We start from the raw sequence: 25,441 nt of genomic DNA on the forward strand, positions 1-25,441 counted from the left end.
CTGTGACGGACTCTGGAGAAGAAACCCATCAGACCGGAAACAAAAGAGATAATGTCCCGGGCACCACAAGAAAGCAGTTGTACCTCGAGCTCCAGCGCTCATGGGAATACTCTAAGCTCGGGTGAGAGGTTAGTAGCATCTATATCCACCTTTTTACGGTTGCTAATATTACAAAGATGCCCTATAGAAATCCATTTACAACGTTATCTGTCCAGGCCTTCGATACGGCTAGTGAAGGGTATGTTATACGGAGAAAGGGTGAATATCAACACAGATGGAGCTCTCCTAGATGCAATTCAACGACTTTCACGTTCGCTTATTGGGAGCCCAGAGGTAGCGACATTTCTAACAGGGATCGGTATCAAGCTTTGCCTGCAACGTGTCACTCGGTCCAGAGAAGCTTCGGATACTCAGCAGGGGCAGGTATACACGGAGGAACAGGTTTTGCATGCTATAATTCGAGGGCCTGGCGACGGGCTCCCCACGGGGAGAACTATCACAGTTGTGAAGGCACTTGCTATGCATATTAGGGCCTTTCTACCGACGTCCTCCACCTGGACGGGTTTAGCATGCGAGCCCAGCAGCTCTCTCCGCCAGGCATATGGATTCCTCTGTATCTGTATCACTGCCAGTGACATATACTTTCACTCGGGATCCCCAGTTATTCAGCGGTATGGTGAGTTGAGGTGCAGTGGGATTGCTCATGAAGCGGCGCTTCAATATGTGGGTTCCTTGTGGTCAAGTACTGTGCTGCACCTACGTGATGTGGTTACATTGCTGGCTAGGGTTCACCGGGTATGCCTGCACAGCCCATGCAATCCAGCTGCCTTCCCTTTGCTTCTTTCACTGGTATCAAATTCATGTGTGGTGTGGCTGTACCTCTCTCACCGTTGGCTGTGGCACACATTGCGAACAGAGAATGCGTATTTCCATACCCCAAGATTATACTGCGCTCACAGCTCCATGCTCATGATGTTTCACATCTTGAGCATGGAAGGGGAAGTCGGAAGTTCTTCAACGTGGAAGGCATGTGTCTCTATGCTCCGAGAGTTCGGTGTAGCAGCGGATACTGCGTTGGCAAGTTTCAATACATATCCTGTGTCGCTGATAGCTGCGCCGGCCATGTTGTCCGGCCCTTATGAATTTCCGACTCAGGAGCTTCACAGGATGTTTGAACTGGTTTCCAGCATAGAATGTCTGTGCGGGCTCCGGTCATTGTAGGTGGACAAGTCAGCCAAAGCTATTCCTCTCCCCAGCTCTTGAATAGTTTACATTGCCTTTCCTGCAATTCTCACCATGACGGAGTGCCTATGTCAGTCAGCCACGATGCTGTTACTTTTGTTTCCGTTCCTTACTGCTTCACTTCCCTTATTGGTTGGGCATGTTATTCAGATAACGGGGCTTTGTGTTCTGCTTGTAGCCATAGCTGGTATAGTTCATATGGATTCGCTCTCTCGGGAACACCGGTGCTGTATCATTTGCTAGATATACTTTCGCCTTGTTTTATCTATCTATCTGTCAACCACTTTTAATTTGCAAATCACCTTGGCTCTTTTTGTTCGGCTAAAAGACAGTCTCCAAACTCGATGGGACCACCACTGCCTGAAACTAGCGTCTGACAAGCGAGGAAGCTGAACTATGAATCGAGCTTAGAACAATTGCCAAACCAAGATAATACCGAAAACGGAAAGAAATTCAGTACAGAATATAACTAAGCTAACCCATTATAAATAATACTTTTCTCTCACCCACGTCAAGGAATTTATGATTCCATAAATGAATCACCTGATTGACCGCCTAAATAGTCACATGACCCCCAGCGCACATTGGTATGTAAAATCGTCCTTAGCTTAGCGAGTAATACAAGAACAACAAACCCACAGCTGTATCACACCTTCATCCGTTTCAGTATCTCTGTGATAGACTTGGTCAGTTCCTCTATCTGCTGTTGTTGCTGTTGATTCCGTTCGACCAGTGTCCTGATCGTGTCCTCAGATGTTTTGCCATAGAACTCTCGCCGTGTAATACCACTCCGATTTGCCTTATCCGGGCCCTGGCTCCGCAATGTATTGGAATACGCGCCCTCTATGAGGGCCCTCTGTGGTCCAGGGAGCGCCTGGAATCTTGGCATAGCGGCCCATGGGGGAGTTATACCTAGCTCCCGGTAGAATCGACTGACCTCGGCATCCGCAATTCTGACACCGAGAACTTTTCTGAGGGCGGTCCGGCTAAGAATATCGGTTCTGCCGTCCTTAAAGCGAATGAGACCATAGGACTTCGGAAGGCACCCGCGAGTATCTGGATTCCATTTAGAAGATAATACATTACACCAGCCTAAAATCCGATCATATTTGGTGCGATCGGCCTTGCTATACCGCTCCTGTGAACCACGCACATCTTTTTTCTCCGCCTCTGGCAGAGCGAGGTATGCTCTAGCCATGTCGCCATTGATGTCGCCATATTGCTCAATGAGCATACCGGTAGGAAGACTTGGGTTTTCCACGATAAACGAGGGTCCGCAAAATCCGCTGCTCGGTATATAACCAATGATTCGTTTAGCGGCCTCCTGATCCGCCAAGTTTCGCTTCCCTGCTTCTGGAGGGTTGGCCGTGACGCCTGGAATATTTGGTAATTGCCACGACGACGGATAGTAAAATATCTTCTTCACCTGGTCGAACTGCTTTTGGATTCTGATTAAATCCTCGGGATTATTTCCCCCCTTCTTGGCGGCTTCTCGGTAACTACAAGCGAATCCGAACAATAGATGGACTTTAATTAGTCCTTCGTCTTCGGGACGGCCTGATTCTTGGTTAATTTTCTTAATCTTCTTATTGAGCTCGAGGATTGCTTTCTCCCCCGACTCAGGCGGCAAGGTGTCGTGCGACGCTAGATACTGATTAACTAACTCCGTGGCTTCACTATAGACCCGCACCACTTCCTCGTCAGGTTCGGGCAGTTTGTGTTTGTCCTCTAAGCCTGAATCATCAGACGCGTCTTCTGACTCGTCCCCGGCCGCACTGTTCGCGAATGCCTCGCCGAACACCTTCTCCGCGTTTCGAGCGCGGTTTCTTTTATATTGAAGCCCGATTAAATCATATTCAGCTCGTGATTTCGGTTTGTGGAGTACGTCATAGGCCTCCGCCAATTCTGGATAGATGACGGTTAGCTCAACGCTGGTAGATAAGAGATGAAGAGATAGCCGGTGTACTTGTGGCCTTACTTTTGAACGCAACCTGCGCATCGCCGTATTTGTTTTGGTCTGGATGTGTCAGGCGGCCTAGTTTCAAATAGGCTTTACGAATGTCCTTCGCGGTACAATCATTCTCGAGTCCCAGTATACCGTAATAGTCTTTATCTTCGAGCTGCTGGATCCTTGTTGCCTCCGCTCGATGTTCTAGTGTGTAAAATCTGCTTTCCGACTCCGTGCTATCACCGTGCTGTACACCACTCTCTCGATCCATCAATTCGTCTCCATCGCTGTCAACATTTAACTCGGACAACCGCCCTTGTTCAAGAAGGGCCTTCTCACGCTCGCGTTTCCTTTTAGCGCTTTTACCCATTATTTGCGTTGAGGAGGACAATAGAAAACCTTGCCTAGGTTTACTATCTCGCCTGATCTAGATTTTGAAGTGGGCTTGAAAGGCAAATTTCGCTCTGGGAGGAAACAAAAAAAAAAGGTACGGGATGATTTACTTATACCTTACGCTCACAGTTGGGTACCCTAATGAACGTTGACATTCTCGCATCGAGCTATCCGAAGATGTCACGGGTACCTACGGGAAGAGGCGATGCAAGAGTTGGGTCTTAGTTCCTGGCTTGTGTGGCTCTCGGTCGCATCAAAAATAAGAAATCAGTAGAAGCAAAATGTTAGCAGGTTGAGGAATATGGTAGGGATGTGTCCTGTGTCGAGCCTGTCCGTTGCAGGTTTCCCAGCCGTCTCACTGTATATGGTACGGTATGCCATTCCGAGACGGATGGTATACCAGAGCTCGCCCTAGCAGGGTACGATTGTTTGGATAGCGCTACTTAGACAAAGCCTACGACTACAGTGGTTGCGGTCTTTTTACGATACCATTTAGTGGAAATGCATCTATACAGTAGGCAGGGAACTTGATAATATCAATATAAATGATGTCACATAAAAGCCGGTTAATATGATATTACTGGTGATTTTATGTCAAGTTTTGAATGTGAAAAAAAAAAGAGGAACTTAAGGATTCAATACAGAATATCAGACCACACAGAACTCAAGATTCAGTTAACGGGTTAAGAGGGACCCTTCAATCTGCAGGTCATGGAATCGCTCGTACTGAGACAGAATTTATTATTTTGCATCAGATAGGCGGACCCGGTGGCAGTGCCTATCCAGAAGAACCACTGCCGTACAAGGTTCCAGTCTACGTTGAATAAGAACAAGATACGAATGAAGACCGCAAGGCAAAAGATACCAAACCCATTAGATGGCCCTTGCACCACCGAGTTTCTGTTAGCAGTGGGTGCTGCTCTATATCAATATATAAACCTTTCACAATTACATGGTATAAAGTACGCACCTCTCGCAGTCTCTCTATCGACGCATTTGATGCAATTGAGGAGAGGAAGCTGGTTGTAAACGAGTTGTCGGACCACCGTTGCGTACTATCTATCTTGATCTCGGTATGTCTGTCGTTGTATTTCTGCATCAATTCCACTGTGATTGCCTTCAAGGCATGAGAATAATGCGGGGCTTGATGTGCGGTCAACGGTACACATACGTCGAGGGCGCCTGTGAAACAGTCTTAGGTTTGACCTCCGGAATGAACTTGACTGGGCTGACCGATTTTGACCTCTCCCCTCTCCGTTGCCAAAATATTAATAGTTGCTAGTTTTGGATGCTCAAGTCGCTGGCTTGAGATATATAGCAGGCCTTCGAGGACCTTCCACTTGTTATTTAGGTTCCTGTCGAATCTAGACGTGAAATGGGGATTGGTATTGACTTACCTGTGCTAAAACCGCAGCAAGCTCCGTTTCATTTAGGTAGGCCTCGCAAGCAACGATATGGTCCAACGAGATGGGGATATACTCGTAGAGGAGGAAGGCTAGGTCCTGGTGTAAAAAGCATTGTTGACAACTGTGGATACAGGGATGTTGCAGGCGTTCAAAGAAGCGGGGTATCTCGTTGATGTCTTTCCTCCTGATCGACCTAATTGCCACAAGCCGACTGGGGTGAACCCGCGGTATCGCTACTACAAGAGGGCCATCTAGGTTGCAGTCATAGACCTTCCTGTAGGTCTCCCACGGTGACTCCTTCCGCACAATGAAAGCTAGGTGGGTTGCTTTCCCCAGCTTAACTGTCTCAGGGAGAACCAGATCCCGCTTCTGGCCGCATATTCGCTTTTTGTAAATATCTGGCCCTGCGAGAACTGGTTTCTTCTGTGGTGGGTGAGGTTGGGCGAGATAGAGCACATCCTCTGCTTGTACGATTGGTGCCCCATTGGGCCCGACATAGTGTAACCTTTGCATTGAACAGATCTTATCGTTGAGGTCAATAGGCAATGGGAGCTAATACGACCCGGCTGTCTATTGGAATAAGAAAGGAGGATCTCTCCCCTCGGAAGTCAAGTCAAGTTATGTGACCTTACGGGACCTCGCAATAAAATCGGCGCATGTGTGAATGGGACCAGCACACCACTTTTAGGTGAACGCACAATAACTATGACCATATATGTATGAGTAACTCTCCAATCCCTACGCCGTAATGAAGCCCTATCCTCCCTCTCTCGTCGGCGCTCTTCTTTTCCTATTTCCTATTTCCCTTGTGACCCTTCCTGTAGCCAGCATAGGCGACATGGAGTCTCTCCCGGCTGAACAGAGAGAAATTCAGATAACGGCCGAAAGACATCTTAAATTCCTAGGCACCGCCAAAGTAAACCTAGATGAGATTAGTTTTGATCTACATCCACATCGACAGCTCGACCAAAGGAATATCGATCGCCTGTGTGACATCTTTTATAGGGAGCAATGCCAGAACTTGACAATATCCCATCGCATACCGGCAATCGTCTCACGAGATCATCTCACCGCGGCTCTTGAGAACGCACTGCCAGGTGTCACCGCACAGTCGCTGCGTACGAGCGCAGAATCCGAATTGCCCCACCTAAAATTCCTCCCCGGGCAGCTACAAGGGCTGCATGGACGGCACCGGGTTGTAGCTGGCTCGAAGGTTCTATCGCGGGGCCATCGTTGGTGGGCAGTTGATTTGTACCTGGATGGTATCAGTCACACTCTAGTACGTGAGAAACAAACTGACAGCGACATGATGCATAGATATTGGAGATGATCTGAGGACTACTCTAATTGAGGAACACTCCAACGAGCAGCGCCCGAATGATGGGGAGATTTACCATAAGATCCGTCAGTATGTGGCAGACGGAAACCGAATTGGGGAGCTACGGTGGAGGGCACGGCTGAGTCCAAACTGTCAAAGCCGTTTAGATGCGCTCGCTAAGAATGCTCGCCTCCAACAGGCTTTTGACTCTGTTCTTCAAATCCCAGGAAATAGGACCGCTATGAGTATCAGTATGCTGCACCGGGTGCTAGCGGTTAAATGTGATGAGGTGTGGTTTACGCAAATTCCTCGCAAGTCCCCCGTCTGACACAGCCTGAGCTAGGAAATCGCCCACTATTTGAACTACGTGAAGGATTTCTGGTTTTCTCTTGTCGACAACGATCCCCTCTCAATTGCGAAGATCGACCAGCGGACAGTCGAAACGCTCCAGCTGATGGCCCCGTGTGCGGAAGCGGAATCCGTGCAAGGGCTGGTCCTGAGCGGCCAGATCTTCTCAGATTTGGGCGCGCATGAGCGGGAAGCGATCTTAACGAGGCTGCAATTATTCACCGGCATTGTTCCATCTCTGCACACCTTCTTTGATGACTTCAAGTGCTTTGAAAGCTGGGCCCACTGTTTGACACGGCTCTCCACCCGCACCCGATCCACCGTGCGGCTCACGATGAAAGGTCTACACGCATCATCTAGCAACAACATATGCATGATCCAAACATCGGAATACACCTTCTCCGAGCGCGCTATATCCGCCGATGAGCAGTTCGAGGTTGCTTACCGGCAGCTGTGGCTGTACGCTATGCGCCATTATCCGCAGATGCCCCGTGATCCGAAACGCAAAGAGCGGCTAGCCCGACCAGGGAGTGCCACCGCGAACGAGCGTGTTGTTTCTGGCATGGGTCACCTAGCCCATCGGTTGGGTTTCGATTCAAGCGAGATCCAGGAGCTAATAGGACAGGCGCCTGACCGGCTGATCGCGAGAAATGCTCTGCTTCAGGCCCGTGATCCGGAAAGCTTTGACGTTGACGACGCGACTGCCGATTCGATCATCGGTCATATTATCAACTGTTTCGACATGGTCCGCCCGAAAGGCGTTGTTACTGTACCCCCAACTCGGGTCAGCCGCTCGGTGCCGCGCAAATGTCGTAGTGGACACCCTACGCTGAAGGCCCTCGTACAAGATCGTGCACTTCTCTTCCTGGACCATATACATACTGCCGCGGTTCCAGACCTAGTTACAACAGCCTTCGTTCGGCATTGTGTCTATTTCGCGTTCTTCGGTCCCCACCCTGCGGTTGGTCAAGCTGCTAATTCCGTTTATTGTCCTACGCCACCTTTGTTTGTGCCAGAGAACCGGCCTAGTCAGATCCACCCTGACCAGGATCCTTTGCAGTACATGTCCAATAATAGCCCTGGCTTTGGGCAACCCATAGAGACCTGGAATCATACCTCACCTTCAATGGATGTCGATCACAACAGATCGCAAAACCATACTACTGCAGGGCCGGTAGCTGAACGAAGACCATCACGAGCAGATACAGAATGTACTCGGGAAGAAGCCGAATTCCAAGAGAGCACATCACATGCCGTACAGGGTTTTCATCACCAAATGACAACTGATAATACGACTCATCAACAGGCGAGCAGTACGATGGCAATGTATGCTACCGAATTGAGAAAGTTACCAAACGGGTATACCGAAGGGGCAATCAATACCATTAGAGAGCCATGTACACAAAAGGGCGGAGACTTACACTGTGAGCCCATGGAGGAGGTCTCGAATGATAATATAGCAGCAGGGGCTATCAATAATACACATCAACTAGACAACGAGCAAAGAGCCCAGACTCATAGAAAAAATATATTGAGAAACTCATATACAGGTAAGATCAACATCGTGTTCTATGTATACGATGAGCACTCTCACTGGAACGTCGCTACGATCGTCCGGGTTAACCCGGCGGAGCCCAGCAGTACCTCGGAATTTAGGCAGACCGTGCAGAGGTACAAACAGCGGGGTATGACACTATGTGATATAAAGATGAGATCAGTGAGTATATCATCCAGCTTGTCGGCAGCAATGGCGGACAGGCAGAATGTGCTACTCTTGTTTCCGCCTGGGACACGACGACTGTGTCAATCCCCAGCTATCCCTAGGGGCCTGCCGATGCCCGGTATTAACTAGGGGGGAGCCTCCGGTATCTAGACTATTACATGTCCAGAAAGATCTTGTATCTTCTGTCTTGTATCTGCTGTCTTGTACCTGTTGTCTTGTATATGCTGTCTTGTACCTGTTGTCTTGTATCTGCTGTCTTGTCTCTCCTGCCGTGTCTCTCTATTTATAGAGCTTTATAACCTGATACCATACCTGGATATCGCATCTATGCGCAATGCCTAGTAAAAAATTTATATTTACTATTTAAGCTAGTTGCTTGCATATAGTAATTAGATACCATACCTAAATGTGCTCTCTGGGTACAACGCTTAGATACGATGTATATATGACGGGATTTATATAATTTATTCAGATCTGTCTGCTTTTCCCATTATACAATTACCTTGTAAGTCTATTACAATAATAATGTAGGTCTAAAATTCTAAAATAATAATTCTACTACCAGAAAATCTGTAGTTTGACTTATAACTGATTTACGGTCGTGGATAACCGCACAACAGGGCGGTGTATTGGATAACTGGGATTTATAGTTTGTTCTTTACGTTTTTAAGTTTTTAGAGAGCTATGAATAACAGGTAGTAATAGCATCGCTCGAGGCCGGAATCAACACTTTGTTGATAGCAGCGCGTTGCCTAGGGAGGACCACCATCCAACGCTTTGTGAGAATAGAACTGTGCAGACACGCAGCTTTACTCAGTAACGCTGCGTCAAGTCGAGCCCTGCTAAAGTTCTTAGTGGCAGGGCGATATACTGTATAACGCGTGATACGCTAGACTCTGAATGGTTTAATAGACCACGTGATATCGAGGATTATAGCGTCAAATATAAATATACTGTCAGCCAAAATTACACCTATAAATTACACTATAAGACACCCCTTAGTGTCCAGACATTTTCAGGTAGTCGAACGGCATAATTATGCCAATATATACCTTGTATGGCTTAGTACAGAGTATTAAGACGTAAATAAAGACGGCGGTTGCCTTAAGCAAATTCTGGAGCCCGTTGACCATTCTCCCCAGGAATACCACCGATTAGTAGTACACCGAAAGAACGCTTACAATATCTTTCTAAAAGATGAACAAAGGACGGAGTTTACTTGTAGGCTACCATAAAAGATATAAAGTACTGTATAATAATAGTAGTACACAATGGCCCAGTGATAGTAAGCCACTAAAAATATATTAGAGTGTATTAATTATCACTAGACCGCAACTAACAGCTCTGGCAAGACTAGTATATTTTTAAACTATTTAAGACCACCCCTATCTATAAGCGAATTTTGTTATAACTATTTAAAACATAGAGTAGTAGCAACATACGCTTGAGTATTGGTGCCCCAAAAGAAGTATCAGTGTACGCAATTTTGAGCGTGCTCAAAGGAGTTAGGACACATAACAAAGCCACCTTTGGGGCCTTCAATCTGTGTTATTACTCCACAGAGTATAAAATCACTAGGCAGCTTACTCGCTGAATCCCTATTCGTTATCTTGTAGATAATACGATCAGAGCCTGGGTCATTACTCCCATCACCTCCAAACATACGACCATCTGGGAGAATTGGAAACTCCTGGCATGGTTCATTGATACAAGCACAGTGAGGGATATGGAGGCCTTCACTATTTTTAAATTCTGTCGGATATACCTTTCCTGCATAACGGCATAAGAATCAGTTTTTCGGCTTGTCTTGGAGGGAGTAGGCTTACCGTTGTTCCCGCTCATTGTTGTCCCCGTTAGATCACAGCTTTGAGCAAGTTGAAATGCCTTAACTTGAGCTATAGCACTATAGAGGGTCTTGTCTATTAATAGTTAGCTGGTATACTTTAACAAGGGACTTTCTATTGGAAATACTAACTTGCGCAAAAGCGGTCTTGTTGTCCACGCTCAAAAAGATATTTTAAACGACTAACGCCTAAATCCTCAAGCGGAAAGGCACTGGACACCACAGCTAGAATGCTGAATTGTGCAATAACCATTAGAATAGTAGGGAAATACATAATTGCTGTATGGTAAAATCAACCTCCAAAGGAATAGTTTTTAATATGAGCAGCTAAGCTTCAACTTGATGGGTAAGATATACAGAGATACTCAGACCCATGAAGTGATAGTAAGGTATATTTAAAATACTTGTAGCACTACCTTTTTACTATCATAGTCATTATACGGTATATTGAGTACACCTCTTGGCAGTCCCTTTGTCGATGTATTTCATCTGTTAAAAGTTTACGATTTTAGGTCGCCTTTAATTCTAGCTGAGATCACCTTTATCACAACCCAGACTATCTTTTATCAGTCGCGCTTCCAAATATAGTTGTAAGAGAATTTTCAAAGGTGGCTATTAGTTTACTCCTTCCTCTAGCGGCCTTTATAAGGATTAATACAATAGGACATATCGTACCGTTGAAAATCAGTAGGATTCTGAAGCTGCGCTCGTGTATGAGTTTCCAGTTTTTCAAGATAAGCTAAATTCTATATGAGCAACAACAGAAGATCATTAACCAGAGTCCCATGATTTTTAAGGTCTGTCTAGTAAGACACTTTTGACCTACGAGACGGTGGAAAAAACTCTCCACAGGAATATAACTTCTCCCTCTACAGAGTCTTTATTAGGAATCTGGCGAAGACGGCCGGTTACGGTGAGGAATATTTGCACTATATTGTATTATAACTGGAGAGGAGAACTATGCTAGATAAGAGGCTTACTCTAGTTCAAGAGAGCGAATGGATTCTTCTTATCTATAACATAAGTTAAAAGATTAGCAATATCTGAATGTCCCCAATACTTTGCTTCGTCTCGTGGACATCGATGTATTCTACTATTAAACACTGTCCGACTGTCGCTGACCAATTGTACCACAATATCCAAGTGTCCTCTTTTAGCCGCCCACCACAGAGGCGTGCATCTGTCAAAGTCGTGGAGATTCACATCGATATGACGTCTCTGGAGTAGGTAGTTGACAATATTATCATGCCCGGCAAAGGCGGCTTGGGCTAGTGCGGTCATCCCTGATCCATCACGGAAGTTTAAGTCTGCGTTGGGTTGGCGCCGAAGGAGTAGTTTAACGATCCGGATGTGGCCAAGTTTAGCCGCCGTACCTAGTGCCGATTCAATCTTGATGGTGGGGGATAAGAGAAGAATTTCGACCATCTGAATATCACCTTGATAGACCGCCCACTCTAGTGGCGTCTTCCCACTCTCGTCGGAAATATTCACATCAATCCCGTTCGTGCAGAGCAATAGCATTACTAGATGCGAGCTTCGGTTCTTAACTGCATGGTGGAGAGAAGTTGAGGCGTCCTGACCCACAGTATTAACATCCACATGGCTCTCGGCCAATAGCTGCTTAACAAGGGAGAAGTGATTGTTCTTCGTGGCCCACCACAAGGGAGTCTGTCCGTGATGGTCCCTCATATTTATCTCCAAACCGGGCTTGTTGAGAAGAAGCTTAGCGATCGACGGATCTCCAAATTTGGCAGCTATATGTAGAGCAGTATCTCCATAGCTATCTCCGATATTCGGGTTAATACCCGGCTGGCCAAGCAACAGCTTAACGATGGACTCATGTGCAAGTTCGACAGCTTTATGTAGAGGAGCACTATTTTCAACATTATCTTGGATGTTCACATCGATACCCGGCTGGTCGAGGAGCAGCTTAACGAGATTGTGGTCGTCATTATCCACTGCTAGGTGTAATGCAGACTTGCCATCTTTGTTGCAGTTGTTAACGTTGATCGGAAACGAAAGTAGAAGACGGACAATGTCAAGTCTACCGCGCATGACGGCAACACACAGCGGTGGTGATTCATTCCAGATCCCCCAATGACCATCCATACCACGAAGCTCTAGGTCAATTGAGCTATAATTTAGAAGTTGCTGAATAATCGATAGATTGCCGCGAAGAATAGCTCGATGTAGTGGGGTCATTCCGTCTATATCCTGCTTATTCACGTTGACATTTTCTTTCTGAAGTAACAAAGCTACTGCCTCTTCGTTATTTTTGAGGACGGCGTGATGCAGAGCAGTCTTGTAAAAGGGGTCTTGCACATTGATATCAAGATGATCCCAGGAAAGGAACCATTTGATTAGGTCAGTCTGCTGGCGGCTCACAGCATGATGGAGCGGTGGAACTCCCTTGATGAGGGAATTGATATTGGCACCATAGGAGCCCAGTATGCAGGCGAGTCTTATATTTCCGTGAGATGCTGCCCAGTGTAGTGCGGAGCTGTCTTGCCATTTGACATTAAATATATAGAGAGCGCGCAGAAGTCGTGTGTATAGACTGGGATGTGTGCGGCACAAAGAAAGAATATCACTTGCTTTATCCAGGCTGTCCAGAATAGACAGTAAGAGTTCTATGGGAAGGACCAGAAGCGACATCTTGCACGAGTTTCTGAAAATTGAAGGTGTATAAGGATAACGAGGAACAACGCTGAAACCACATATATAGGTCTGACAGGGAAAAGTATTTCTTGTTTGATAGAATGAGGGCTTCATTAAGCACTTAAGTATCATTATTTAAGCCCGATCTAGCTGCTCTCTAGCGCCAGTAGAAATAATATCCGCATTCCATTCCGTTATTGGATTCCAGTCAGAGCCCAAACATAGAATAGATAGCATTCCAATTTTCTTCTTTTTTTCGTTCCCCTGTCTGAATAGTATCCCAAGATTTTGTCTTGGCCACCATGTGCTGTATATATAAATAGGGCTAGTGGAACATAGTCAATAAAAGATAGCGAACTGGATAGACCAAATATCTCCCAGCCCAGAACATACGTTTCCTAAAGGCTATCTCGAAAGTCTTTTAAGTACGGTAGAACATTGGATACCTATCAATAAAGACCGTGACCCCGCCATGGTGACCCGCAGAAAGCAGAAAGCCCAGAACCCAGCTAGCAGAGAACTCCGAAAGCGCCATCATCAGATGGCCAACAACCTTGTTGAGTTAGGACAGAATGGATCAGTGGATTCGAACGAACCCGCCACTGAATTAATAGAGAAGTCTCTCGACCCAAGTACCAGGCAGGCGTTGGATTATGTCCTACCTGAAGTGAGAATCCCCATCCCCGCTCCAGAGAGTTGGATTCAAAATCCTAACCGCTCTGGAATAGTTCAAACCCAGTCCATCGCCAGAGTATGGAACCCCGTGGGTTATGTCTTCCCAAAGGAACACTGTAAGTGGAACTTTATTATATTTACTTTGAATCTCACGACGGAAAGCGCGCACACACTTTGTGATTTGTTCTAACAGTGTTGTCAGTCGTTGATGGATTCTGAATGTGGAACTTCCCCCTGGGATGGTAATGGCTTGGCCTGGAGGAAAGCAGGTGCATGCCAAGATACGCCGAGTGTAGCCTTTGGCGACCGCTACCACGATTATATTTGTGCTAGTCAACCCAATGTTGAAAGTACTACAGGCATGAAATTTCCAACTTCCACTACCACAAGTTTTGATAATATGCGCAATACGGAGATGCGCTATGTTGAATCATCAACTATTGGTATGGGTATCTACACCGACGGCCTAAGCACTTATACCAACGACTGGCACCCCCCTGAGAATCATACTATCAATGATTTAACCTCGAATTCGTCAAGCGTTCTATCCACTATGCAAAGCGACCATCAGTTGATTTATTTAACAGCCCCCGAAATGACTACCGGGAATGTTTCGACGTCTCTATACAGTTCGATGAAAGAAACAGTAGGACTTGCCGCCTACACCCCACAGTGGAGAGATTCGGAAGAACAAGACCCTCGGACGTACATCCAGTGTCCCTTTTCTCACGACCTATTAAGCATCAAAGGCTGTGAATGGTGTGGCCAGCCTCCCAGCATTTCGGAGGGACATATGCCGAGTCAATCCTATTGCTGCCCTCCGTCGATATCAGCTGCCAACGAGTACGGAGAGGAGCTATCTCCACACTTTCCCATCTCATTAGCCTTGGATACTTCCGCTGCCTTTGGCGTAGATACTGGGTTCGGCCACACGATCATGGCTGAGGGAAATCGGCCATCCCAGGGAGATCAAACACCAGGCGAGGAACTTGCCTTAGCACCTTCTATGATCGAGCCATACTATCCGAACAGTACAGGTTTCGATGGGATGGATAGTGGTGGGTGGCCAGTCATCTCATTGGCGGGGAGCAATGGAAGGAATACAGCGAGCGCAAATACTCCAGTATCTACAGATCAGTCTACAATCTTGGGTTATGGTGAAGGGATGATGCAGAATTGGATGATGGGTCCCTACTGCTAAGTTAGGGTTGAATGTACCTCGGCGCATCATGTATTATGCTGTTCAATCCAAAATCAGGCAAGACATCTAGAAGGCTTATTTAATTATTGAGATTCACTATTTCATTCCAAAGGCAACAATATCCTGTAGTTATATCAAGTGTGATGGGACCCTTGACCTTGTCAAAGTTTTGCGCTTAGTCCTCAATGCCCAGACTCGCAGTTAAGCAACAATATATTTTCGATACAAAGAAGCCGTCACTACATATACATCAAGTCTATATATAACTAGACAGGCTTTGTTCTTTAGTATGTATGTTCATACTCTGGCCCCTGGTGCGTTGGATGTAGCATCAGCCTGAGGCCCATTGCCTTGGTATATGCGACTGCAATCATAATTCAGTATAATATGAGAATATCTATCACGGGTGATACGCTAGTACTATGCCTTCTATAGGGAACAGACCCACCCAATTAGCCAGGCTGCATGGGTGTGCGACGGTAGCTACTCAACGGGCCGTGCTTATTTCTACAAGGTTTAAGCTCTGTTGACAAAGGTGTCAATGAATTACCCCCATGTACTATTCTTACTTAGCAAATGGATGTGACGTTTTTTTCTTATCTTGGAGATACTATGCGGGGCTGATCTTAATACTTTCTTGAATACTATCCTGGTCTAAACAGTGAACGTACAGTGAAACTACTTCCCAGTCAAAATCTCCAGCCAAGATGTTATGAAGGTGCCGATATAGGACTTGCGCTTCTACAGAGACCTTTTTACAGATATAGAAATAATGCAGCTCGGTTGAGTATTTACTCTATTGGGGGATCAGTAAGACTAATAGCTACTTCAGTATATAATCCAGGTTGCTAAAGTAGAAACAGAGTTATCAATAGATATAGAGACTCAGCAGGGCCCTCACAGACATAGAAGGTCTAACGTCCAACTTACGTATACGGTTATATCTCTACCTTAGCCAGTCATCAGTCCGCGTCACTTTAGGTCTCATACTAATGCCCAGTTATATCTTTTAAAAATAAATACAGCTTCCTGAGAATATTGGACACCCGCCCTTGTTCTTGAGTAAGAGGGCCATTCAATAGTATACTGTATATCAATTTCCAATGTACTACCGGTATTATATATACAATATAACTAAAGATCCAGGGCGGCGTGTTGATCCTTCTTTACTGCTCCAAGGTTATTGGATAGAAGTATTGATTAGGCCGCACTTTTAGCAGCGCTTTAGTTTTGATTCTACTCCCGAGGAAGGTAAACCTAGAAAAGTGCGGTGTAGAGATCATACAAAAGGGTACTCACCCCTTAAAGCTGTTGCTGAGGAAAACAGCCTACTATCATGGCTACTAAGCGAGAAAAGGATCAGGAACGCCGGAGGACCAAGAACTCCCGAGAACGTTTGAAACGACGGAAAGAACGTACCGTTCAAGGCCTACATGACTACGGTCTTCTCTCCGGCGCCAAGGTGTATATGTTTATTCAAGACCGTGATGGAAGGGTCACTGAGTACAGGAATACCCTGGATAAGCGGTTTCCGCCGTCGTTTACTCAGATTGTACGTTCAAACCTCAACAAATATTACTGCAGTGTTTGACCATGATATAGAGGCGCCTGTTCCCGTCTGCCAAGCTGTTGACTCCACAGAGCTTTGGTGCATCACAGCCTGGTGTTGAGGTATCATCGGCTACAGACAGCCAAACTATGTCGTATGGGCTTCTTAATTTTCCCACCGGACCTTTCCCATTTGATCAGACCAATGATCCTTTAGGAATTCCTAGCCAACTTGAAGAGATACCAACTCTGCCAGTCGACATCCAATTTTGTTCCAACACTACTGGGCCATGTTTGTCGCAGGATGTTCACGATGGGGCTACTGAAGCAAGAACTTGAATTACATCATACGGATATGCGACAGTATGTCTAGCTTGAAAAGTGACCACTCAATTCATTTCAGTATACTTCTTCTTATTATATTATACTCGATAAGAAGAATCTAAAACAGTGTAAGCAATATAGCTTCCTTGATACAATATACAAACTCTGCGTATCAAACAGAGAATTACCTTTTGTAGAACCGGTCATAGATATCACAAACACCAGAATACTAAAATATACGGGACTATTATATTTAAGGCATCTCGTGATAGATGCTTTGGTGCTAGAAAGATTAAATGGTATCTATATTATCTATATCCGTAGCGTTGTCTTGCTAGCTGCTCGATTGATGAGTATTGCCAGGTACGAAAGTAGCATGATATGTGAACCTATACACTGATGTTAATATAATTTGAATCTTACACCATTTTACATGTCTCTATGGCATAATAATTCACATTCTCTTGATAAATACAACTTGTCATAAGAAAATCACTGTAAGTTAAAAGTATATCAAACTGCATGCAGTACATAAAACGCTTATCATATTACACTGAGAGCCTACAAAGTTAAGCATTATACGCAGGAATGGATACTCTTTTCCAGATTTCCTAAAGTATTCCCTTGTTATAGATCTTTACTTTATAACAGCATGCTATTATCCTGCCCTCTTGCTATTTCAAACCTTCTCTTGTATACTGTTTCACTATATAATCACTCAATCCGGCACAGGAAATGGGTTCAAGAAATTTTGGTGTGCAGATGAATCTCGCAGAGCTACCTCCAGAGATGATTTTATGTATTACCAACAAACTTTGCACCGCCAAAGATCTTTTATCGTTTTCCTTGATTAACAAAAACATGTCCTCGATTGTTATGGGTGCTCTCTATTCGTTCAATATTAAAGAGCAAGGCAGCTCAGCTCTGTTCTGGGCAGCACAATATGACAAACTCCGGACGGCACAGATCCTCCTTCAGACGCCTGGGGCCACGGCAGATGTTGTGTCTGAAGGAGATACTCCGTTAATAATCGCAGCCAGGTTCGGGTCCCAACTCGTGATGGAGCTACTTCTCCAGAACCCAAATACCCAGCTCAACGCGACCAACCCTTTAGGCCAGACAGCCCTCTATTGTGCGGCAGCTAACAGCCATTCTATCACTGTCTCGCGACTTCTTCGAGAAAATGGACTGCTGGTTAATTGCCCCGATATCATGAGTGGGTGGACACCCCTTGCAGTAGCTGTCTTGCATGGGCACAGTGATGTCATTCAATGCTTTCTCTCCGATGGTCGCGCCGATATCAATACGGTAGACAAACATACTCGAACACCATTATTCCATGCCGTGCAGCACGACAGGAGTCGTATAGTGGAGATTCTTCTTACCGATACCAGGACTGATGTCACTCACAGGGACTCCAAGGGCTGTACTCCACTCCTTGACGCTGCACAGAGAGGTTTTTATTCTTCCGTGAACATTCTTCTCAGGCATCCAGATATTGAGGTGAATGTCTACGATAGCTTTTCCTTATCACCACTCTGGTACGCCGTTGGATTCCGCAGTGTAGATACAGCGCAACAACTACTGGACAGAGGAGCTACAGCGCATATGATGAATGGGAGTCATAGCTCACCGCTCCAGAGGGCAATTTCGCTGGAGCATATGGCCATGATCAGGTTGCTTTTGGAACATCCAGGCGTTCGTCCGTCGCCCGGGACATCTGATGTTGGCTCAAGGCTTGGGCCTAACCCGCTATTCACAGCGGTGCTTGTCGGTCGGAGTGACATACTCGAGCTTCTTCTATCCAGTGGGTTGGATACCAATGTACAGGATGAGGGGGGAAGAACACCCTTGGCCCTGGCTGCAAGTATAGGACGCTATGAGGATGTCAAACAGTTGCTTCACCATCAGAATACCAATCCGTGTATAACTGATTATGACGGATGGACGGCGCTGCATGAGGCTGCTATACAAGGCCGACTATCTGTGGTTCAACTCCTTCTTAACAATCCTAGAGTTGATATCAACGCTAAAGATGAACATGGCCAGACACCGCTTTGGTGGGCAACATTCCGAATGCACCCATGCGTGGCTCAGTGCTTATTACATAAAGATAATATCAATGTCAACGCAATCGGCCTCGATCAGACAACATCTCTTCATCATGCCGTGCAGGCCGGAAATATAGCTATTACCCGTGCGCTTTTACGGCGAGAGGACCTAGATCCAAATTCGCTGGATAGGTTCGGATATTCACCACTCAGGATAGCTGTCTATAATGGAGATATCTCAATGGTAAAACTACTTCTTACCAGGAAAGACCTCCTGCTAAATAATGACTCACCAGCTCAGCGGCCGCCAAGCTATGGAAGTGGGCGATGGAAAAGGTGGAAGCTAATACAAACACCACTGATGATTGCTATTAAGGAGGGTTATTGTGAAATTGCAATACTCTTACTTCAGAGAACGGGATCCCGAATCAACTTCCAGAATTGGCGAGGTGAAACTGCACTTCTCCTTGCTGCGCGTGGGGGCCATACAGAAGTTGTAGAGCACATCCTCCGGAATCCTGCAGTCAATGTTCATCTGACCGATAACTCAGGACACAGTGCACTATGGTGGGCCACACATAGGGAAAGCTCCTCTGGTATTCAACGCCTCCTTCTCATTGCTCACCTAACGGCGCAAGTAAGAGCTTACGAGAAATATGTAGGGACAGAGATAAGCTTACACCAGTGGAATGATGGGATTTTTAATGTTGGGATAGAATATCGAACCTCCCAGCAGTTGTGCAGTGGACAAACCAACAATTCACTGCTTCTTTTTATTGCGCTCTTCCTGATGGTGGAGATATGGAATAGTGCCTTAGCTTAAGAGATGATCTTGCTTTGAATGATAATCTATAATATAATAACAATCTACTATTTATACAGTATAGAAATTCATACTCGTTATTGATAAACCCCGCTTTCTGTTTTAGGCCCGGCTCGATTTGGTAATAGCTAATTGCCGATAAAGTAGCGTTTAATATAAAGGAAATTAGGTCCAGACCACAGGAATTCTATACAAATCTACATTTTCCACCTCTATATAATGTACTTAGTCTACGGTTATATGACATAAGGTCTTTTATTAAAAGACTAACATTACCCGTGAGATAATTCTCGTCGGTCCTAGAACTTTTCTACTAAGGAGCCTTTTGTCAACCATAGAATAATGCTAGTCTACTGCAGCTAATAGACTGACCTGCAGCCGGTATTTAGGCCACGGGGATATGTATATAAAAAGAATCACACCTTATTCTCTGTCAAATATGTCACTTCAGCTTCAGGCCTGGATTAGCGAATACCCTCTATTAGCAATTATTGTTTTGCTGCCGTACGGAGTGCGGCACTTACTTGCTTCGTGTTGGACGCTACCCCAAATAGGGAATAGCGTACTACGCGTTATACACAAAGTATATTTATTGGGGATGAGGTGCTCAAGGCAGGACCTTGACCCCCATATAGTTGTTTCGTTGAATGTAATTAACATATTATATAAATTTGCCTCACATAGAACAACTCCTTAACAATTGAAGGTATTTATCCATACGTGTGTACTTAGGTCCATGTTTATGTAACACCTCAGCGTGGATTAACTTTCGGGTATGACGTAGGCGCGCAGGCTTATTTGCAGTCTGGTCTGTCGCTTGTCAATTATTTAATGCTATCCCCCGTGATAACAGTTTATGGCTACAACCCATGCCTGTACTAGTTCTTTTTCACACATTGAGTTACGGTATAGTCCCGGTGTTCCTGATCTGAGCCTGATTTCTGGTAGCAGGTAACTGGTTGATTCTTGACAATAAAGCTGAGATACGTACAACTACTTACTCGCTCCTAGTATGATAGGAACTGTTTCCTGGAGCTGTGTATCCTGCAAAGCAAGCGAGGAAAGTACTCAGGAGCTTATTTTTGTTCTTCATGGCCCAGGTGCAGCTGTGGAGGGAACCTTCTCTTACATCACCGCCGCGAAACGTCGGGTTGCGATATATACATTATGCAAATACTGCCATCACGGGCTTTCTCAGGAGCTACAGCTAAGTCGAATCCTCCTGTTAGCCTGCCAAACGACTGCAGAGACCCTAGAGGTATGGAAAAACCAGGAATGGAAAATATGTTGCACCTGGGCAGAGTATGTCAGAGTTATGACAGGCAGCGGAAAGCTCAAGCTTCATGTATCTTGTTCTGCTCGCCTTTCTCGTGACACTGGTTTGGTCTGCTTAGACTGACGTGCTTATCTCGTTCCTTTGTCATCGCTTTGTACAGTAAACTGCGAAGTTTATCCATACTTTCTATATTTAAAACTGAAAGAAGCTCTTTCACAGCTCACCGTATAGTAAGCTGGATACACTCTGGTCTATATACGTTACTCTACTAGAAGGTAGCCTTGTACTTAGGGGTATCTTAATACTCTGAGTGCGCTCTATAGTTTTAAGCTACTGCGCACATCTTATAACCTATACCGTACTTCAAATTCCCTTATTTTGTTTGGCTAGGAGTCATATTATAATTTTTACCACTATCGCTAATTAAACAATCAGTAGCTCTAGAAGCTATTGTTAGAAACTTACTTATAACTAACTACCTTATAATTTACTCCAAACTCGTCTGGCCTTGAGAGGAGATGTATATATAGTTATTAACCAAAGTAGATCTGTGAATTATGCTTCACCAGTGAGTGTATGTCCTCAGCCCTTGTTAAAATTTAAGATACTATAAAAGTAATCTAATATTTTATGTAAATATTGCTCTGCTAGTGGGACCACTCAGCAGACTATTCCATAGACAATAAAGATAACTCTATTAAAGACTAAGCTTAGTCATGCTCTACAAATTAGCTTTATTTACTTTCAGTGGTTCGTTAAATCTGCGTTAATATATAAGGAGACGGATCTCTTCTACAACTTACTAAGACTTCGATTTGCACCTCACTCTGGATTACTAAATAACAAAATTCTATCCTGTTATTATTTCAATAACACTATCTTATACCTTGTGCTATTCTGCTCTTTAATCAACATTTCGTCAATAGTCTCAATGAACATCAACACAGTTGATACTATGATGTCGGGAAAGCCATCTGCAGGCTTAGACACGAAAAAAGTGTGGCTCGGGAAATACTACATACACCTCGCCCTCCGTCACGTCGTTCAGCTTCGCACAGCCTATCAGGAAGAGTTCCGTCAGAGTGAGGGAATACATACCTGTTCGAAAGGGCATCTCAGGAACGCTAGACCGAGTGAAACGGCCAAATTAAGTATCATCATTGAATCACCACCACTTATATACCATGGGGACCCGACAAACTCAATGGGCGCTCTTTTCTCGGGCAGGTTACGATTTACCATTGGGGAACACACGATACCAATTAAGATTATCAAACTCAAGCTGACGTTGGCAATTCATTTGACAACTGTGAAACCGGTCGTAAAGGGATGTCCTCGCTGTGCGACTCGAATTGAAGAGCTGTCAAATTGGAACTTCATAACGAGACCAATGCACCTCACATTAGGTCATCATGAATTTCCTTTTAGCTATCTGTTCCCTGGTCAGCTGCCCGCTTTCTGCAACACTCCCTTAGGTGGCATTGCGTATGTACTTTCGGCCCAGGCGGAAGACATCGTTGGTAGAAGCTATTCATCCAATATGCCTTTGCACATCAAACGCACCCTTCCCCCGGGAAATGAGACATCTTTACTCTACACGTTTCCGCGGACGAATCTGACCAGTCATGTTATTGTGCCGTCAGTAGTGCACCCTATGGGTAGTTTTCCTGTCCGAGTGGCGCTGATCGGGGTCGTGGATAACAAGAAGCCTAACCGAAACCATTTATACATACAAAATGTCAAATGGCACATCAAAGAGCATGTGAAAATAGTATCTCATCCCTGCTCTAAGCATGCGTCGAAGTCTCAAGCGGAGGGTGTTATTCACAAAAACACACGAGTTATTGGACGCAATAAGGAGAGTAACGGATCGAGGTACAAGTTAGATTTAGGGAGTGATGAGATTAGGTTGCAGTTTGAAGCGAGTATCGACTACACTCGTGAATCGGTGTGTGATGTCGCGGATAGTAAAGGATTGGAGGTCAAACACAGTCTTATCATTGAGTTGATTGCTGCGGAGCGCAATACCTGGATAGCTGCAGCGTCGGGCCCTGCTATTGTGCTTCGTATGTGTTCAGGTTTGCGCATCTCTGAGCGCAGCGGACTCGGCATTAGCTGGGATAAAGAGGTGCCCCCAATATACAAGGATGTACCTCCCGGACCCCCAGGTTATACGGCGATTGGAACACCTGTAAGGCAACTGGGTGCTTCACGTCGACTAACACCACCAGAGTGTGATTGCTAAATACGTGAGCCTGACTCTATGTACCTTAGTCGTCTTCTTGTCATAATATGTGGAGTGATCCTCTATTAGATAATAACAGTTTATAAGCACATACCTAGTCACCGCAAGAATAATGAACGCTTAACAGAGTAAGAAAAGCTTAGGATAAAGTATACTATGTTGGTGAGGGCTTCCGTCTGGCCTTAGGGCCCAGGAATATGGGTTCTTCCGGGGCCGGTAAGCGGGGGCCCACAACGCCGAGGAATTGGTAGTAGCTAGCTGAGATAGAAAAGGATAAGATCAAGCAGATGAAAAAGCTCCCCTTTCCACTCACTAAGATACTACATACTATATATTCCACAGATTAACCCCAAAATAGAACAACTAATATAAATAGTGATGGAAGAAATAAGATCAAGATATATATATTCCGACTGTTCTATTTACTATACAGCGATATACGGATTGGCTAGAAAGAAATTATTCTTTTTTTTATCAGAAATTCTTTGCAAAGAACCTAAGCCAGTCATAAAATAGAATTCTAAATTAATAGTTTAAATAAAGTTCTGGTCGTGTAAGAATGTAGAGTATAAAAGTTAATTCTAGTACTGTATACTTTATAAATAGCTACTACTTTCTATCTCTATATTCGCGTTTATAAAGTATCATAAGCTCCCTCTTAGGAAGCTTTCATGATCATAATCTCTACTCAACAACATCTAGTTAACTTACATCTACCCTGAATGAGAGAACACGTGACAGTGTTATACCATATGGTGATCCGAGAACTTTACTCATCGGACGTGGAACGGCTTTCGAGTAGGTGATTATATACAAATCTCCAATTCCAGCTAACCATCTCCTATAATGTCCAGGGGCTCGAGTCTCCCAGTCGCCGATAGTGCTACCTTCGCATCATGACAACCCATGTTATTCCGCTACCAGGTCCAGTATCTCAAGAGATAGATTGGCGACTCCAGGTGCTTTGTATATTCCTCGAGCCGGTAATAGCCGCGGTAAGAAATGTCTGATTTAATCTAGTGTAAAATTAAAATACTAACTACGGTGGGCAGATTCCGCTATCCTTATTGAAGATGAAGAGGAAGTAAACAGACAAAGTCATGTTGTACAGAGTGTCCGGATACCGGTGTCACCACTTACACTATTTGATTGTTTCAGTAACCCTAGTGTGAAACCAAGCTAGGTTAACCGTATTTGGAATGGAATGGAATAATGATTCTCCTGACCAGTGCCGCGTCCTGTACTGACATGTAATATTACATAAAACATATAGCCCAGTAATTTCGGCTTTTATCCCTTGACTTGGAACCATCTGGAATAAGAGTAAGTGGCAAGTTGGCCATATTTACAGAATTATATAGAAATCACTGGATAGGTCCTATTTACAAAGGCGAAAATTGTATATAAATCTGAGCTATCCCAGGCCCTTTTATTACAAAGAGATCAGAAAATAAGAGACTCAAGTGATTCTAATCTACGAGTGGAATCCTATTATGCAGACCCGCCCGTCCCTATAGGTAATATAGCTATATTTTTCTCCGTATGGAAACATCTGGATTAATATTGAATGGCAAACTGACTATATTTATGGAATTATCTAGATATCGCTAGAGACTACTTATATTGTATATAAGCATCAGCTATCTAAGACCCTTCTTTTCCAAAGATATTAGAAAATAAGAGACCTAAGTTGAATGTAAAGAACTTCAACCTACGGCGTATGGAATCCTATAATAGAAACGCGACCATTCATATACCCGAGAGCAAGTGTGGCGTCCTTCACAGCATGGCAAGCAAAATGCCGATACTCAGCAGGAAGCCAAAGTAGATTCTCACCTCCTAGGGCGACCCAAGCATTCGATAAAGATATCTGAGAATGGGAATTGAAATTGGGTTCGTTCATAACTGAACTGACCGACAAGGAATGGCCCTTGAGTGTCTGCAGCTCCGTACCGGTCTCGGCATCCCATAGCTTGATGGTGTTGTCGCCTGAGCCGGAGGCCAGAGTCTGCCCGTCGGGGTAGAAGGCCACTGATCCAACCGACGCGGAATGGCCCTTGAGTGTCTGCAGCTCCGTACCGGTCTTGGCATCCCAGAGCTTGATAGTGTTATCGCCTGAGCCGGAAGCTATCGTCTGCCTGTCAGGGGAGAAAGCCACTGATAGAACCATATCGGAATGGCCCTCGAGCGTCTGCAGCTCCATGCCGGTCTTGGTATCCCATAGCTTGATGGTCTTGTCGACTGAGCCGGAAGCTATCGTCTGCCTATCAGGGGAGAAGGCCACTGAAGAAATCCAATTGGAATGGCCCTCGAGCGCCTGCAGCTCCATGCCGGTCTTGGTATCCCAGAGCTTGATGGTCTTGTCCCACGAGCCGGAAGCTATCGTCTGCCCGTCAGGGGAGAAGGCCACTGATAGAAC

At 45.1% G+C, this 25,441-nt stretch overlaps 9 protein-coding genes across 9 annotated transcripts in view; 6 read left to right on the forward strand and 3 right to left on the reverse strand.

The window, feature by feature from the left end:
* Nucleotides 1–2,334: 2,334 nt before the first annotated feature.
* Nucleotides 2,335–3,560, reverse strand: BDV38DRAFT_297154 (J domain-containing protein; the record flags this gene model as incomplete). The annotated part of the gene is made up of 3 exons (XM_032063074.1): nt 2,335–2,616; nt 2,669–2,799; nt 3,221–3,560. The coding sequence occupies 3 exons, from the start codon at nt 3,558–3,560 to the stop codon at nt 2,335–2,337; spliced, it is 753 nt and encodes a 250-aa protein (XP_031908230.1).
* Nucleotides 3,561–5,827: 2,267 nt separating this feature from the next.
* On the forward strand, nt 5,828–6,319 carry BDV38DRAFT_297155 (uncharacterized protein; the record flags this gene model as incomplete). Its single annotated transcript, XM_032063075.1, has 1 exon — nt 5,828–6,319. One exon carries the CDS (start codon nt 5,828–5,830, stop codon nt 6,317–6,319), a length of 492 nt encoding a protein of 163 aa, XP_031908231.1.
* A 670-nt stretch (nt 6,320–6,989) lies between these two features.
* Nucleotides 6,990–8,507, forward strand: BDV38DRAFT_297156 (uncharacterized protein; the record flags this gene model as incomplete). Its single annotated transcript, XM_032063076.1, has 1 exon — nt 6,990–8,507. One exon carries the CDS (start codon nt 6,990–6,992, stop codon nt 8,505–8,507), a length of 1,518 nt encoding a protein of 505 aa, XP_031908232.1.
* Nucleotides 8,508–11,202: 2,695 nt separating this feature from the next.
* Nucleotides 11,203–12,330, reverse strand: BDV38DRAFT_275357 (ankyrin repeat domain-containing protein; the record flags this gene model as incomplete). Its single annotated transcript, XM_032058010.1, has 2 exons — nt 11,203–11,646; nt 12,256–12,330. The coding sequence occupies 2 exons, from the start codon at nt 12,328–12,330 to the stop codon at nt 11,203–11,205; spliced, it is 519 nt and encodes a 172-aa protein (XP_031908233.1).
* A 1,624-nt stretch (nt 12,331–13,954) lies between these two features.
* Nucleotides 13,955–14,755, forward strand: BDV38DRAFT_275358 (uncharacterized protein; the record flags this gene model as incomplete). The annotated part of the gene is made up of 1 exon (XM_032058011.1): nt 13,955–14,755. One exon carries the CDS (start codon nt 13,955–13,957, stop codon nt 14,753–14,755), a length of 801 nt encoding a protein of 266 aa, XP_031908234.1.
* A 1,336-nt stretch (nt 14,756–16,091) lies between these two features.
* On the forward strand, nt 16,092–16,642 carry BDV38DRAFT_288016 (uncharacterized protein; the record flags this gene model as incomplete). Its single annotated transcript, XM_032060973.1, has 2 exons — nt 16,092–16,307; nt 16,358–16,642. The coding sequence occupies 2 exons, from the start codon at nt 16,092–16,094 to the stop codon at nt 16,640–16,642; spliced, it is 501 nt and encodes a 166-aa protein (XP_031908235.1).
* Nucleotides 16,643–20,452: 3,810 nt separating this feature from the next.
* On the forward strand, nt 20,453–21,039 carry BDV38DRAFT_262121 (uncharacterized protein). Its single transcript, XM_032056069.1, has one exon. It carries the CDS (start codon nt 20,514–20,516, stop codon nt 20,898–20,900), a length of 387 nt encoding a protein of 128 aa, XP_031908236.1. The 5' UTR covers nt 20,453–20,513; the 3' UTR covers nt 20,901–21,039.
* Nucleotides 21,040–21,666: 627 nt separating this feature from the next.
* On the forward strand, nt 21,667–23,028 carry BDV38DRAFT_262122 (uncharacterized protein). The gene has a single exon (XM_032056070.1). The coding sequence runs from the start codon at nt 21,709–21,711 to the stop codon at nt 23,020–23,022; it is 1,314 nt and encodes a 437-aa protein (XP_031908237.1). The 5' UTR covers nt 21,667–21,708; the 3' UTR covers nt 23,023–23,028.
* A 1,630-nt stretch (nt 23,029–24,658) lies between these two features.
* Nucleotides 24,659–25,441, reverse strand: part of BDV38DRAFT_217009 (WD40 repeat domain-containing protein) — a 1,195-nt gene continuing 412 nt past the window's right edge. The window contains exon 2 of the mRNA XM_032052728.1: nt 24,659–25,431. Coding sequence (XP_031908238.1) covers nt 24,734–25,431 — 698 coding nt within the window. The 3' untranslated portion in view covers nt 24,659–24,733. The remainder of the gene's footprint in view (nt 25,432–25,441) is intronic.

Source organism: Aspergillus pseudotamarii (genome assembly GCF_009193445.1).
Source record: "Aspergillus pseudotamarii strain CBS 117625 unplaced genomic scaffold BDV38scaffold_89, whole genome shotgun sequence".
NCBI classification, from domain to species: domain Eukaryota; kingdom Fungi; phylum Ascomycota; class Eurotiomycetes; order Eurotiales; family Aspergillaceae; genus Aspergillus; species Aspergillus pseudotamarii.